Raw genomic sequence first — 14,621 nt, forward strand, 5'->3', positions numbered from 1 at the left:
GCGCGTTCGCTTTTTCCCACACACTCTAGGAACAATCCCACAAACCTTCTAGACTTTAGAGAACTAACGAGAAAATGAGGGCTTGAAAACAGTCACTTCCAACAGCGGTGGCTTGGAGTGAAAGTTTGGGGGCTAAATCTCAGGTGGACTGACAGCCCAAGGTGGGTTTTTTGTTTTGTTTTTTGTTTGTTTGTTTGTTTGTTTTTAGAGGAATTTAGGGTTTCCCCTTCTCGGCACAGATCCAGTTCTGGATTCGCCCCCGGAGTTCAAGTCATACGAGTCGGTGAGGTGCCTCCTAGACTGGAAAGTCTAGTCATGAAGCAAGTGCTCCTGGTTCCAAATACAGGCCTGAGGAGCGCGTTTACTCGGCGGCCGTGCTATTAGCATTTGGGATGGGATGAGTCTGTTTCTGAGATGTCCTGAGCGCACTGTGTGGTGCTTGGAAGCATTCCTGGGTTCCACCCACGAAATAAATACAAATATCTTAGCAGCCCCTCCCCGCTGAAAACGTTTCCAAGGGGGTTGGAGATGGGACGCAATCATCCAGTATCCAGAAACACTGCCTTTGAGCTTACCGTGAAAAACTGTGGGCTGGGGTCCCCATCTAGGGGCCCAAGTCTAGCTGTGGCTGTGTGATGTCGGGGACTTAACCTCTCATGAGGAGCATGTTATATAAAGGCATGCATGTCTCTGAAGTTTTTAATCTCAGGCACTCTTGTCTGGCTGTCTTCACTTTCTGGAGCTGCAGTATGACACGTTTCCCACCAGGGGAAAAGAAAAATATACTTGTTTTCCTTAGACCATCGGGTGCTGGTAGATATTGCTTTGGAAAAATTGGGACTTCTCTTGGATTTCAGCTGAAGGGTGCCATCTAGGGGTACCTCTTTGAATCCTCTAGCTCCTCCAGCCTCCAGCATCCCCCCTCCCCCCCCCCCAGTGTCACTGCCTCTCAGACAATACCTTGTATTTCTCATCTGGGGGTCTAGCATCTCTGTACCATCGAGAACTTGGCTCTTGGTTAACATTCAAAGGACTGATAAACCCACATGAAGCCTCTCCTAGGCTTTCCCACAGTTTTCTACAGCAGCAGACTGAATATTTTTATCCTTTGTGCCCCAGTATAACAGTATTAGGTGGGGCTTTTGGGAAGCCATTAGTCTAGAAGATAAAGCACTTATGAAGAGATTAATGCAAGGCAGGTGGTGGTGGTGCACACCTTTAATCCCAGCACTGGGAAAGCAAAGGTGGGCGAATCTCTGTGAGTTCAAGGTCAGCCTGGTCTACAAAGTGAGTTCCAGGCTACACACACACACACACACACACACACACACACACACACAGAGAGAGAGAGAGAGAGAGAGAGAGAGAGAGAGAGAGAGAGAGAGAGAGAGAGAAACACACACACACAAATAGATTAATGCTTTATAAAGGGAGGACTGGGGAGAGTTTTCTTGCCTCTTTCTACTAGCGGAGAGCAGAATAAAAAGATGGCAGTCTAGACTCCTCCCTACAATCTCACCGTGCTCACATTCAGACTTCAGACTTCCATTATTTTGAACTATGAGAAATATATTTCTTGTTTTTCTTCGTTTTGTTTGGCTGCTGTTTGTTTTAATATGCCACTCAGACTGCGGCACTTGGTGATAGGAACCCCAATGAGCTAGCACACTTGTTCTAGGTAAGCAATTCTCTTTCAGCCCTCTGAGATCTACTGTGAGCACTGGCTCTGAAGAATAAGAAGTGGGGGGAGGGAGGATTCTTTAGCAATGCATTGACCCAGTTGCTAGTCAGAGCCAGAATATGACCTGAACCCAACTGACCTCTCCTCCCTAGACTGCCAGATTTAGCAACTGAAACTATAGGACTCTCAGATTTCTTTTTGAGACAAATAACCTATAACTTTTTGGTATAAGCATGTCTCATATGTATTCGGGATATATTTATTTTAAAAGATATTTTGCCTCAAAATGCTTACCTGAAATTCTGAGTTTTTCTAGTCATCCTGAGTTTTATTTATCTGGAGACCGTGGGGATTGGAGTTGAGGACAAAGAGGGTCTTAAGGCTGACATTATTTCTTAAGAATAAACAGGTAAGTGCCCTGGAGGATTAGTTCTCTCTCTCTCCCTCTTCCTTCTCCTTCCCCTTCTTCCATTTTCATTTCTCTCTCTTCCTTTCCCCCCTCTCTCTTCTTTCTTTGGAAACAGTGTCTCACTTTTAACCCAGTCTGACTCTAGCCAATCCTTAGTCTGCACATAAGTTTATAACTAAAGCTGTGAGCACTTCCCATCACCATATGCAAGTCCAAATTTTGCTGTTGACCTTCTGGAGTGACTACAGACAGGTTGTTTGGTTAGTTAGTTAGTTGGTTGGTTGGAACATTGGTTGGTTAGTTTAGTGTCTATATTTCCAAACATAAAAATTAGAAAAATGAGATTTTTTTCTCTTGTATTGTTGAGAAGATGCCCTTTATGGGGCAGGCATGAATACCAGCAGATCATGTCAGTAAACAGAAAGTCTTCTTGTTTTAATGACTTTGAACATAACTAGTTTTTAAAGTACATTAAATTTCAGACAGCCTATCTTGCTACACAGGAGGCCATGGACTCATTACCATGCTCCTCTCTTTCTACTCCTCACATACATAGATGAGAGTCTCTCCAATGTGTAATTCACTGCTACACTATATCTGACTCTATACACTTCATGTTTGTGTGTGCGCTGGGCATCAGATCTGGGCTTTGTATGTGATAGGCAAGTGCTCTATTACATTTGAGCCACAGCCCAGACCCTCTACATACTTTATTATAAGAAACATTAACTCAAGGGACAAGGAAGGACTCTCTACAGAGCGCCAAATCTTGAGTGTAAAGTAAGGAAAAGGAAATTGAAGTTCTTGGTGCTTTTTTTTTTTTTTTTTTTTTGGTTTTTCGAGACAAGGTTTCTCTGTAGCTTTGGTGCCTGTCCCAGAACTAGCTCTTGTAGACCAGGCTGGCCTTGAACTCCCAGAGATCTGCCTGCCTTTGTCTCCTGAGTGCTGGGATTAAAGGCGTGTGCCACCACCGCCCACTCGGTGCTTTTCAAAGGAGCTGAAAATGTCTGTACCCTGGGCAGTTGCTCTGTGAAAAGACCAGTAAAATGTTTCATTTTATAGCCACTCTGATTAAGGAAAGCTAAGGTTGGAAAACTAACTCTGTGTTGGTTTCCTCCTAATGAAACCAGAGAATCAGGAAATTAGGGGGAAAACTGAATGAAGAAGCAGACAGACACCGTAGCATTCTGAGAGAGCTTAATAAATCTAACTTGGCTTTAAAAGACTTTTGAAAGCAGCCATGTGATAAGTGTTTTGGATGTTGAAGCAGTGGTGAACCTTGGGTACTTCCATGAGAGTGTATGTGCTTGTGTGCCTGTAACTATAATACTGGTGCTAGCCACAACATTCATAAAGAATCTACTGCATTGGGTGACAAGACTATCCCAACCTGTCCCGGGCAGAGGAAGTTCTCAAGATGCAAGACCACAGTGGTGAAGTAGGGAAAGGCTGGGGATGTAGCTCAGTTGGTAGAGTGTTTGCCTGGCTTACACCGGGGCTGCTCTCAGTCCTGCGTAAACTTAGCACTAAGGAGGGGGAAGCCAATGATCAGAAGTTCAATGTTATCTTCAGACCCTGCCTCAGTGTGTGTGTGTGTGTGTGTGTGTGTGTGTGTGTAAGTCATAGGCAAATTAGTATAAATTTACAGTGTGTGAACTCTTTGAGGTACAGTATCTCATCAAACTCACAAACAGACCTGGTGAAGTGGGCACTCACAGTATTACCAGAAAGTGGTATGGAACTTGTACCCGGAAGCTGACAGTCACTTGATACAAGCTGCACATTCCTTAACAAGAAGTGCAGGATCTATCTGAGTTAGACCAGTCCAACTCTGGACTTAAGGGACTCAACCACCAGCTGCTATGCCTTAGACCTCTTCAAGATAATCATCTCTTATTGTTACATTCCTGGGCCGTTACTAAACACTTTCTCTCAATTTCCCTTCTGTCACTAATACTTCCTGCTGCTCAGCTCAGCCTCCTACCAAGGGAACCAGCAGGTCAAGCCCAGTCTTGTGTTTAAGCATAGAAGAGGCCCCTCCTCTTAGCAACAGACGCTAAAGCCTGGTTATCCACCACAGTGCCTGGGTACAAACCCCATTATGGTTAAAACTGCTCAGGGAACTCCCCAGGTTCCCAGGGGTGTTATCTGGGATAGCAAGTTCCCTCTTCTGGATTTTAATATGTGACCATTCTTCAATTTTGTCCTCTGCAGAGACATCAGGCTGTTCCAGGAAGTTCCAAGAAATCTACTGAAAGGAAACAAAAAATACTGCAAAGAGTGGAAACTGGAGGAGGCTTTCTGCAGAACGCCATGCTACCTCTTCATTCTTTGTCTTTCCTTCTCTCCCTTTCTGCCAGGGAACTCCCCGGGATACCAGCGTCTATGACGTCAGAGAAAGAGTTCTATGTCAGAGTGTCCAGAGGGCCCGAAAATTCCGCTGCTGCTGTCATCCTCATTCTCCTCTAAGGAATCACAGATTCAGAGCAGCTGGATGGGAGAGACTGATCCTCAGGGGAACTGAAAACTCCTTATTCTTTCGTTCATCGGAACAATTAGAACAGGCACCATGAGCTACCCCGACTGCTCATTTCAGGAGGTGGGTGTGAAGTTTAAGGTGTGCTTTTCTGTACGTGTGTCTTCAACGTGTAGGGAAGGAACTGAGAGTGGAGGGGGGGGGAGAAGGACTTTTCCCACAGAGAGATTGCCGTGGTGGATTTCTTTGACCTGGAAAGTGTGTTAATCACTTTTTCACTCTGAAATTTTAGAACCCATCGTTCCTTCCCCTTCCCTTCCAATGTCATCAGATACACACTCCAGCAGGCAGGTCCCACCTTGGATTGCACATCAGAGCATTTTGGGGCACATTCTGACACAGTGTTGGGGCTGGCAGAGGGGGCTGAAAGCTCAGAGGGTAAGAGCACTTACTGCATAAGCATGAGGACTTGAATTCATAGCACAGCACCTCTGTGTAAATAGTTGTGGACGCGTGTGGCTGCAACCCCAGTACTGGGTGGAGGTGAGGGTTAGGGACAGGAATCCTGGGGCTTGCTTGCCATCAGCTTCACTACGGGTTCAGTGATAAACCCAGCCTCAAGGGAATAAGCTGGAAAGCAACTGAGCAGGACACCTAACACCTGCTCTGGCTTCTGCCCATACGTGGGCAGGCACACTCCCACAGACATTGCTAATTTAAAAAACAATTTTTAATTTAAAAACCCATCTCACATAGGCATGAAGTTACCTTGTAATCTTATCACTGGGGAGACTGAGGCAAGAAGATTGTGTATCCCAAGGAAGTCTGTACTATATGGTCTCAAAACAAGAACAACCTTATCAGAAACCAGAGTCTTGGCCTGCACCCTCAAAGACTCTGATTCAGATGTGGCGTGCCATGGTGAAGAGCCAAGAGCTCTATTTTTAATTCAGGGTGGAATGGTTCTGGCATAGCAGAGCCAACAAGCCATCATGTGCAATCTGAAATAAACTGTCTGAACTGGGTCTGCTGGTTTATGCCAGTAGCCTCTGCACTCGGAAAGCCAAGCAGCGGAGATCAGCCTGAGGTGCATAGCAGACTCCACCTTAGAAACAAATAAATAAGCAAACAGACTGCCCCAAAGTCATCTGCCCAATCCTCATGCAAGCATCTTGGATGAAAAAGCCAAGATGCCAAGACTCAGAGGAACATTTAAAATAGAAACTTAATAAAATTATATCTGCTGCATATCCAAGCCCATGCTCTGAAATGAAAACTCCCTAATATTTACCAAAGAAGATACTTAGACACTCAGGTTGTTAGCACATCATTTTGCATAGCTAAGAAGCTGTTAAAGAATTCCCTGTTTCCTCCTGTCAAGAGCCACGTTGTGCCACATGGATTGAAATTGGGAGCAGGCTGGCTTTTCCTACCAGGACTGTATTCTACTTCTGGTGGGAGGATTAGCTTTCCCAGGTTCTGTTGGCACTGGAATCAGATTTACCCCACTGTGAGGAGGAACACAATTACCAAGACCCCTCCCAGATTAACATCTTCCCTGATTCTACAAGTCGGGGGTTTGGGGCTTAACTGCTCCTTCCTGCTCTTGTTGTGACTTACCCAAGATCTTCTGACTTGGTGGTGTTTGTTGCTGTTTGAATGAAGATTTTTATTTAAAACAGATTTCAAAATCTAGGCCAAAGGAAAGATTGCCACTGACCACAGATTACTCTTGCTTGCAAACACACAAAGCCAATAGCCCTAACCTCGTCATCAACACATGTCTTCTAGCTGGGACCTGAAAAGGCTTTCCTAGCCTTGAAAGCACCCTTGCCCGGCTCTTCTTTGGTTGGTATTGTACCTGCTTTGAATGGCCGGATCCATTTCCAGTTGATTCCTGTTTTGTTCCCCTCACTGATGCAGATCTGGCATGGATTTCATAAAAGAGGCAATTCTTGGAGATAACTGGTTAGTTCTCAGGTCCTTGAGATTGAGGTGGAGAACAGAGAGGCTGCCAGTGATTGAGAGCAGCATATTAAAGCTGGGTATGACAGTTCATAACTGAAACCCCAACACTTCGGAGGCTGAGATAGGAGGATTTTGAGTTTGTGGCCAGCCTGGGTTATAAGACCCTATCTCAAAAAAATCAATAATTCAATAATAAAAATATAAGTCAGTATACCAAGTTCTATAAGATGAAAATAATAAGGTCATTGGTTCTCAGGAGCATCGGGCCTGAGGTGGAGACCAAGCAGCTCTACTCTGAATAAGTATCCATTGCCCACCATTGGTAAGAGTCCTTGGAAAACACTGAATTGGGCTGTGAGATCAGAGAACTCATTCCATGCTTTCAAAGATCTCAAGCTTCAAGTACATCTGTGATCATAACTTTTTTTGTTCTCATTTAATTTTTGGTCCCATGGCCTACCTAGAATAATTTGCCATGTAAGGGGTTCTTGCCATTCCTGACATTTCTGTGGTGATGGGTGATGCACATTTAAAAGCTACTGCCCTAGAAGACAAGTCTGCCTCTTGTGTGCCTGGGGCATTTTACATACCATTCTGACTCTTGGTTTGATCAGCTAGAATGGGACTAACCTCCTCCCCCCAAAAAAGGTTTTGCATGCCTGACATGCAATCATTTGGCATTTGGGTAGACAGTATTGATTATTTAATGATACAGGAGTTCCAGGGGAGTTCATGGGGGTTAGGGGTTATCAGTGAAGGGTTAGTCAGGTTTGGTGATTCATGGCTAATAGGGAATCCTATGTCCCTCTTCCACCCCAGCCTGCACCAGTAATCTTGCCCGCCATAATTTGCAGACCCAAGTAAAGAAATCTCTGCCACAGTGTCTCATCTGATACCAGAGCTAGTTCAAAGTCACATCCTAGGGTTAAAGTCAGAGCCGACATTGGCTTCTTGAAAAATCCTTCAAATCGTCTTGAAAATGAAGAACAGCAGAACCTCCCAGACATCAGTCCAGCAGTGTCTCTCTCGCAGCCTCAGATAAAATGCTGTCTTTTGCAATGGAGCTGAGGCTTCAGACAAAAGCCTCATGCAATGCTGTTCAGCCTACAGCCACTTCCAGCTCTGTTCAGGAGAGGCACACGGGAACTAAGAGAGACTGTGCAAGGCTCACACCCAAATGTACACTCACCAATGAAAGGGTGACTCCCACACCCACCTTTTTAAAAAGTAAATCGCAGGGAGTTGCTTATATACTTGTTAAACATACATAAGATGCCAAGCTATTGCCTGAGTAGGTTTTTAATCAAAACACTGTTTGTGTGAAATGCAAGAGTCAACTTAAAGCTACCCACTTTGGGGGGCCCAACAAGGTGGCTTGGCAGGTGAAGAAGCTTGTCCTGCAAGCTTGGTGACATAGGTTCAATCCCTAGACCTCACATCAAAGTGGAAGGAGAGAATCAATTCCACAAAATTGTCCACTGATTTCCAACACACAACACTCCATGGCACACACGTCCACATAATGCGTGCATGTGCACAGCCACACCATGCACAGTTTCAATAATACTAATATTAATACAACTACTAAACAAACAAAATATTAATACTAATTAATTATATTAATTATTAATATTATATCAATTAAATTAATTATATGATTATGCATCATTATATAATTATGTACCGTATTTATGCATAAATATAATTAATTATAAATAATATTAATTATTAATAATGCTAATACAAGTACTAAATGAATAAAAATGAAAGGAAGTTCCCTTGTAATCCTACCCAGGGTTGGGCAGGAGGTACACTCAAAGCTTAGGCTTTTCCTGAAGGGTAGAAAAATGAACAGATTGTCTGGGAAGGAAAGGACAAGGAGGAAGGGTTGCAGACCAGACAAACTAACGATTTAAAAACTGAAGCATTCGTGTGTAATGGATGGAGGGGCCTGAGCAGCACCACTGTGTGATCAGACTCCCGGGAACCTCTGCAGTTCTCACCCTCACCAGAGGCCCAGAAATCTCTCCCAGTTCCTGAAGAGAAGCTTTGTTCCTGTTTCCCACAGATTGACAAAAATGACTCCATACATCACATGAGCCACTCCCAGGCGAGGCCAGAGCTGCCCCCTCTGCCTGTGTCTGCAAATGAGGAGCCGTCAGAACTCTATGAGGTGAGTACCCATGGCTGCCGGCTCTTCTGCTGAGGAAGAACTGGAGAACATACCTTGCCTTGTATTTATTCCTTTGGGTTTTAGTGAAGGCAAACAGTCTTGGCAAGTGGGACAAAAACTTTTGTCATTTTGTCACCAGAAGACACTATAGCGGTATGAGAACAGAGGTTTGTGCTAGAATAAAAGTGTGTTTGCTTCTGGCCCTGCCATTTACCTGCTGTGTTATAGAACTCTAAGTCATCGAAGTATAAAGTTCTAAGTATAGAACTTTCAGCCATGGAAGGAGAGCTGTTCCATGCCTCTCGCCACCAGGTCCATAAAGAATAACAGTGGTGTTGAACACTAGCTGTTTTCCTTGGCTTCAGAAATCTTCCACTGGGCAAAGAAGTAGCCATGCACAAAGTATTTCCCCGGTTGTGAGGAGGGTAGAAACATAGCATCCGGTATGCGCAACTCCATCTCCGTGGCAGCAGAGCCCAGGCTCACAGAGATGCCTCTGACGGCATCTCCTTCACATTGCTCTCCTTGCAGACTGTCATGTCTCACAGCTTTTATCCCCCCTTGATGCAACGTACATCCTGGACCCTGGCTGTGCCCTTCAAAGAGCAGGACTGCCACCGTGGACCCAGTGATTCCATCGGCAACAACTATTCTCTGACAGCCCGGGACATGAAGCTGAAAGACCTGTTGAAGGTCTACCAACCAGTCACCATCAATGTCCCTAGGGACAAGACCAGTCAGGGGATACCAGGTACTTGCGACCAATATGCCATATCTTGTGCGGGATGGGGCTTTGAAATGCAGCTTCTACTGGATTTTTATCCCGGCTATGCCCTTTGTTGGACCTAGTTATCTTTATAGAGCCTCACTCAATCCACTTATGAAATGGAAATTCCTAACACGGCTAAAGTTTATGCATCACTTGCAAACACCAGTACTGTTTAAACTACTGATGTCCGCACCGTAGATTACTCCAGAATGTCGTGATCAAATCATATTCATCATCTCCCTGTTTCTACAGGTGAGATCTCTGCATTTGGCTTAGTTGAGTAATTCAAGCTCAAGATCTTCCACAATCACGCAATCAAGGTGCAGCCGAGACCACAGTCATCGAAATACACAGGGAGGGATTCTCTTCCAGGCTTGTACACATTCTTAAGTTCTTGTTGACGGCTGGCTATCACTACCAACTCCTCACCACACGGACTCTCCATGGTTTCTGACTTCCACTGGAGTCAGTGAAAGAGGGAGCAAGAGAGAGACAGTACCTCAGAAACCACAGAGAGTTTTTGAAAATTAACCTTAGAACTGGCATCTTAACATGTTTATCATAGTCTGTTTGTTGAAAGTGGATCACCAGGTCCAGCATCATGCCAAAGTCCTATCATGGAGCAGAGATCATTGGAGTGGGATCCATTTTGGAAGCTGTTTACTGCATCTCACAGACGTGAACTGATTTCATCCCACCACATATAGATATGTTTGCTTACAGAACCCTTCTGTGATTTCTATTAGATACACTTTGGAGATCCTCGATCTGTTCTCTGTCTCAAACCCCTGCATATTTTCCATTTCCCCTTCTTTGATAGAAGTTAATTCTTCAATTGTTATCTTTCAACTCACTAATTTTCTCCTCAACTTTGCTCAATATTTTAACACATCATGTCTAGAAAGTGCTGTTGGATTTTTGTTTGTTTGATTGGTCTTTGTATGTGTGGATCCGAGTTTTATTTTTGTTGCTGTGATAAAAAACACCCTGAACAAAGGATCTTAGGGGATGAAAAGGTTTATTGACTTATAACTCCAGATTACAGTCCATTATGATGGGGAAGTCAAGGCAGTAACATTCACAGTCAGAACAGAGAGAGAACAAAACAGGATCCTTGCCTGCTGCATACTCAGCTAGCTTTCTCTACTCGTATACAGGTCAGAACCAGTCCCGGGGCTCCCCACCTTCAGGGCTTGTCCTCCCAACCCTGTTAACAATCAAGACAACCCTCCACAGATCAGTCCACAGGCCAGCCTGATCTAAAGAATTCCCCACTAAGACTGTTCTCCAGGTGATTCCTGACGGTATCACCTTGACGGTTAAAACTAACGAGCGGCGGTTGCGGCTTCTTTCCATTTTCAGATTTCTAATCATTCCTATGTGGTTTTCCCCCTAATTTCTAATCTCTTTTTTATGGTGCTAGCCCTAAGAATATCATTTGGGGGGATCGTTGAAGGAGTTCTCACCAGTGATGCTCGTTGATTGAATATACATGCATGTCCTTAGGATGTTACCTTGCATATTACTGCCTCAAGGACATAGAGCAAACATTAAATACCCAATGTACAAAATATCACCTAGAAACTTAGGCTTGATGCTCTAATTGCTAATACCATGATTCTCGTTTAAGCCTGTTTGAGTTTCCATAACAAAGTGCATAGTCTGGGTAGCTTATAAATAACAGAATATTTTAATCACATTCTGAAAACTGGAAAATCTAAACTAAAAAAGAAAGACAACAAATTCAGTATGTAATGAGGGTTCATTCTGGTTTAGAAACGCTGCATTCTTTTTCCTTCCTATGAAAAAAAATTTCATACAATATATTTTGATCAGTTTGATCATTTCTTCTCCCCCATCCTCCCTACCCATCCAAATCTCTATTTTTCTCTCTCAAAGGAACTAAAACAAAGGAAAAAACAATAGAACAAAAATAACAAAACAAAGAACTGCACCCTGCATCCTGCCCTACCATGTCCACTCCCATTAATATTCCCCCAGACCATTCCCAAGGGTCCCATCCTTGCAGAAGGGAGTGGCTCCAGGCTTCCCGTCCCTGATGGCTGTCTTTCTCTACTCTCACACAGCATCTAAAGCCTCATCAGAGCCTGCTAAGAAGAAAATGAAGTTCTTCAAATGCAAGGCGGATGCTCCCGGGTAAGGTGTCACTATGGGTGCCATGGGGTGGAGGAAATTGGACTGAGCTAAATCATGTTCTGAAAAGTTGGGCAGTGGTGGCACACGCCTTTGATCCCAGCACTTAGGAAGCAGAGGCAGGTGGTTCTCTGTGAGTTCAAGGCCAGTCTGCTCTACACAGTGAGTTCCAGGATAGCCGGGACTACATGGAGAAACCCTGTCTTGAAAAACCTAAAATATATATATATATATATATATATATATATATATATATATATAAAATAATAAGTCATATTCTGCTTCTTGACTTCAAAGCATTGTCAGACACCAGGAGTTCATTTTCCCCACCAGTCTTTCAAGGGTCTATATAAAAGGAAGTTAATGAGCTGAGTAAAGCCAGTGTTCACAGTCTGTGACATGCAACACATCTGGATCATCCAAGGGGCACACATCAAATGTCACTAGATGACACAATGGAGTAGGTGTCCCTGGCAGTCCTCAGGTTTGGGAAAGTAGATCTGACAAATACAGTGTCTCCGTGGCAGCCTAAGAGTGGACTGCTCCAACCTTTCAGGATGCCAACGGCCTGCAAACACTCCGTGCCCAAGAAGAGTGACGTGGACTCGTGGGTGGCCCACTCAGGAAGCAGACCCATGAGTCCAGAACAGCAGATGGATGTGATGTTGCAAGAGGAGATGGAAATAGAAAGTAAAGAGAAAAAGCCGTCTGAGTTAGACCTGGAGGTACTTTCTTACTGTGGACCCCGACTTGAGAGATAGCATCTTGGCATATGAGTGATTTGAAGTAGCGAATGTCAGAGTCGCTTTGGGGAATGGTAACAGAATACTGAAGCCCAGAAATCTTAGGAACTGGGGCTTGTGAGTCCCTAACACATAGTTTGGCACATGGCAGCCCATGGGGCAGGGGAGGTGACCAAACTCTTGCAAAACAAGAAAGGACTATCAGTTAAATATGAATTTCAGATAAACAATGAAGACAATGTTTTTTTGAGTGTGTGCGAGTAAACCAGCTGTGTTCTGTAGTTTTTCTGGCAACCCTATCAACCATTAGCAAAATGCAGCCTGTGTGTTTTATAAAAATAGGGGAAATGTCTAATGAGGTAGCTCTCCAGCTCATCTTAAGAAAACTGACATACTCAGAGCTGAACAGTTGTCTTCTTCAGAGAGAAGATCCTGCCTGTGACCTTGTCACATGCAATGTGTGTGAAGTGACTGGCCTCAAAAGCATAGTGGCGAGTGACAAAAGGCGTGGGTGGATGGCTGCTGCGTGAACCAGGACCCTCGGCTGCTTGGCGGCTGCTTGGCTGGTGGTGTGGACCAGGTGGGCACCGCCACTCGGTCATGACCTTTTTCTTGCTTTGTTTATGGAAGAGATACTATTACTACTTGACCAACGGCATCCGGAAAGACATGATTGCCCCCGAGGACGAGGAGGTGATGGTGCGAATTTACAAGTTGATTCCTAAGGTGCTGCTGGCAACCCCAGCCCTGGAACCCTTGCAGGTCGCGCTTCGGACTGAGAAGGAAAGAGACTATTACTGTAGCCTCATGAAAAGCATTGGTAAGGCTGGGCTTGTGGGCATGGAGCTCCTGTGGAGGGCACTGCCTTTCCTCTGTGCCCGTTGCTTTGCTGTTGTTGTGATGAGACAGCCAGAAAACACCAGCTCAGAGGAGGAATGGTTCATTTTGTCTCGTGGCTTCAGGGGTCTGGGGACATGGTCAGCTGCCCCTATTGCTTCTGGGTGGTGATGGCACAAAACATCCCAGCAGGGGTGTGTGGTGCTCACCCCACTCAGCAAGCCGAGAAAGTGAGGAAGCACCTGTGTGTGTGATAATAGGTTTCTTCCTTTGGTCTTCATTCTATCCAAGCTTCCATCTTATTAGACAGCCTCTTAGTTACTGGCTCACATGCCAATCACCTCTGGAAACATCCTCACAGACACACCCAGGAGAGTACCATACTAATCTCACGGGCATCATTCAATCCAAGCAAACTGACAATCAGGATAAATTATCACATGATCAATTAATTTATCAGTCCCCACTCTGACGTCACTGAACTCACCCCGAAATACCATGTGACTTTTAATTCAAATGTCCCCCCATCCTTGTCGTCATCACTTCTGCTTTCCTTTGAACTAACCACCTTGGCATAGCCATGCTTGTGCAGATTTCACTAAAAAGCGGATTCTGGTTTAGCAGATGTGCAGCGTGAGTAAAGGCAAACAGTCATTCAGCATGGAGAGACAGACATTAATTACACTGTGGGAACCCTGTCCCTTCTCCTCGGTGGCTCCTCTCTTGTCCCCTTGGTTGTCCCTTCACCCTTGGCGGTCCTAGCGCCCTGACTTTCAGCTCATCCTGGCTGGCATGTCCCACTGTGCCTTTGTCTCTCTGCTATTCCCCTCTCATGTCTGTCACTTTGGGCTCCTTTTGTGACTGTGAGCTTTTGGATAGTGATGGGTGCATTGCTTTGTCTCCCTCTGTCCCAAGCCCACCCAGTGTCCTGTACACACAGTAGACCACACTGGGAAGCATTTAATGGCAGGTGATAGGAGAGGAGGAAGGGAAAGGGTAACCCTGTTGTTTTTCTGCCTTGTTATTACGCCTTGACCAAAATGTCTATTTCTGTTTTCCTAACTTTCTAATGAGGCCAGTATCATAGCTCCTTGTCTGGTGTCTCACAGAGCCCATCTAAAAATAGACACGTGAGGTCTTTTGCTTCTGGCTCCTCCTTGCTTTTCCAGCCACACACCTTCAGTGCCATCATTGTGGCCGATGTGTCTACACAGCATAGCTCGCAGCTCCTTGAGCAGACAGTCTGACACTTATTCTCCATACACAACATCCTCTGTCCCCGGTGTTCTTCCTCTAAGAAGCTCATATGCATTCTTCATGGTGCAGCATAATTGTGACCCTACCAAGATTTCCCCAATCTTTCTTTCCTAACAAAACACATTTGCTATCTAAATCTCCATTTGTAAGTATC

The 14,621-nt window shown here is 44.8% G+C and overlaps 1 protein-coding gene across 1 annotated transcript in view; it reads left to right on the forward strand.

Moving 5' to 3' along the window:
- The first annotated feature begins 4,494 nt into the window (after positions 1 to 4,494).
- The window catches only part of Dnah3 (dynein axonemal heavy chain 3), a 168,277-nt gene continuing 158,150 nt past the window's right edge, over positions 4,495 to 14,621 (forward strand). The window contains exons 1-6 of the mRNA XM_057777629.1: positions 4,495 to 4,689; positions 8,603 to 8,707; positions 9,239 to 9,464; positions 11,564 to 11,633; positions 12,187 to 12,355; positions 13,004 to 13,193. Of these exons, the coding sequence (XP_057633612.1) occupies positions 4,660 to 4,689; positions 8,603 to 8,707; positions 9,239 to 9,464; positions 11,564 to 11,633; positions 12,187 to 12,355; positions 13,004 to 13,193 (790 nt within the window). The 5' untranslated portion in view covers positions 4,495 to 4,659. The remainder of the gene's footprint in view (positions 4,690 to 8,602; positions 8,708 to 9,238; positions 9,465 to 11,563; positions 11,634 to 12,186; positions 12,356 to 13,003; positions 13,194 to 14,621) is intronic.

Source organism: Chionomys nivalis, chromosome 8 (assembly GCF_950005125.1).
Source record: "Chionomys nivalis chromosome 8, mChiNiv1.1, whole genome shotgun sequence".
Taxonomy (NCBI): domain Eukaryota; kingdom Metazoa; phylum Chordata; class Mammalia; order Rodentia; family Cricetidae; genus Chionomys; species Chionomys nivalis.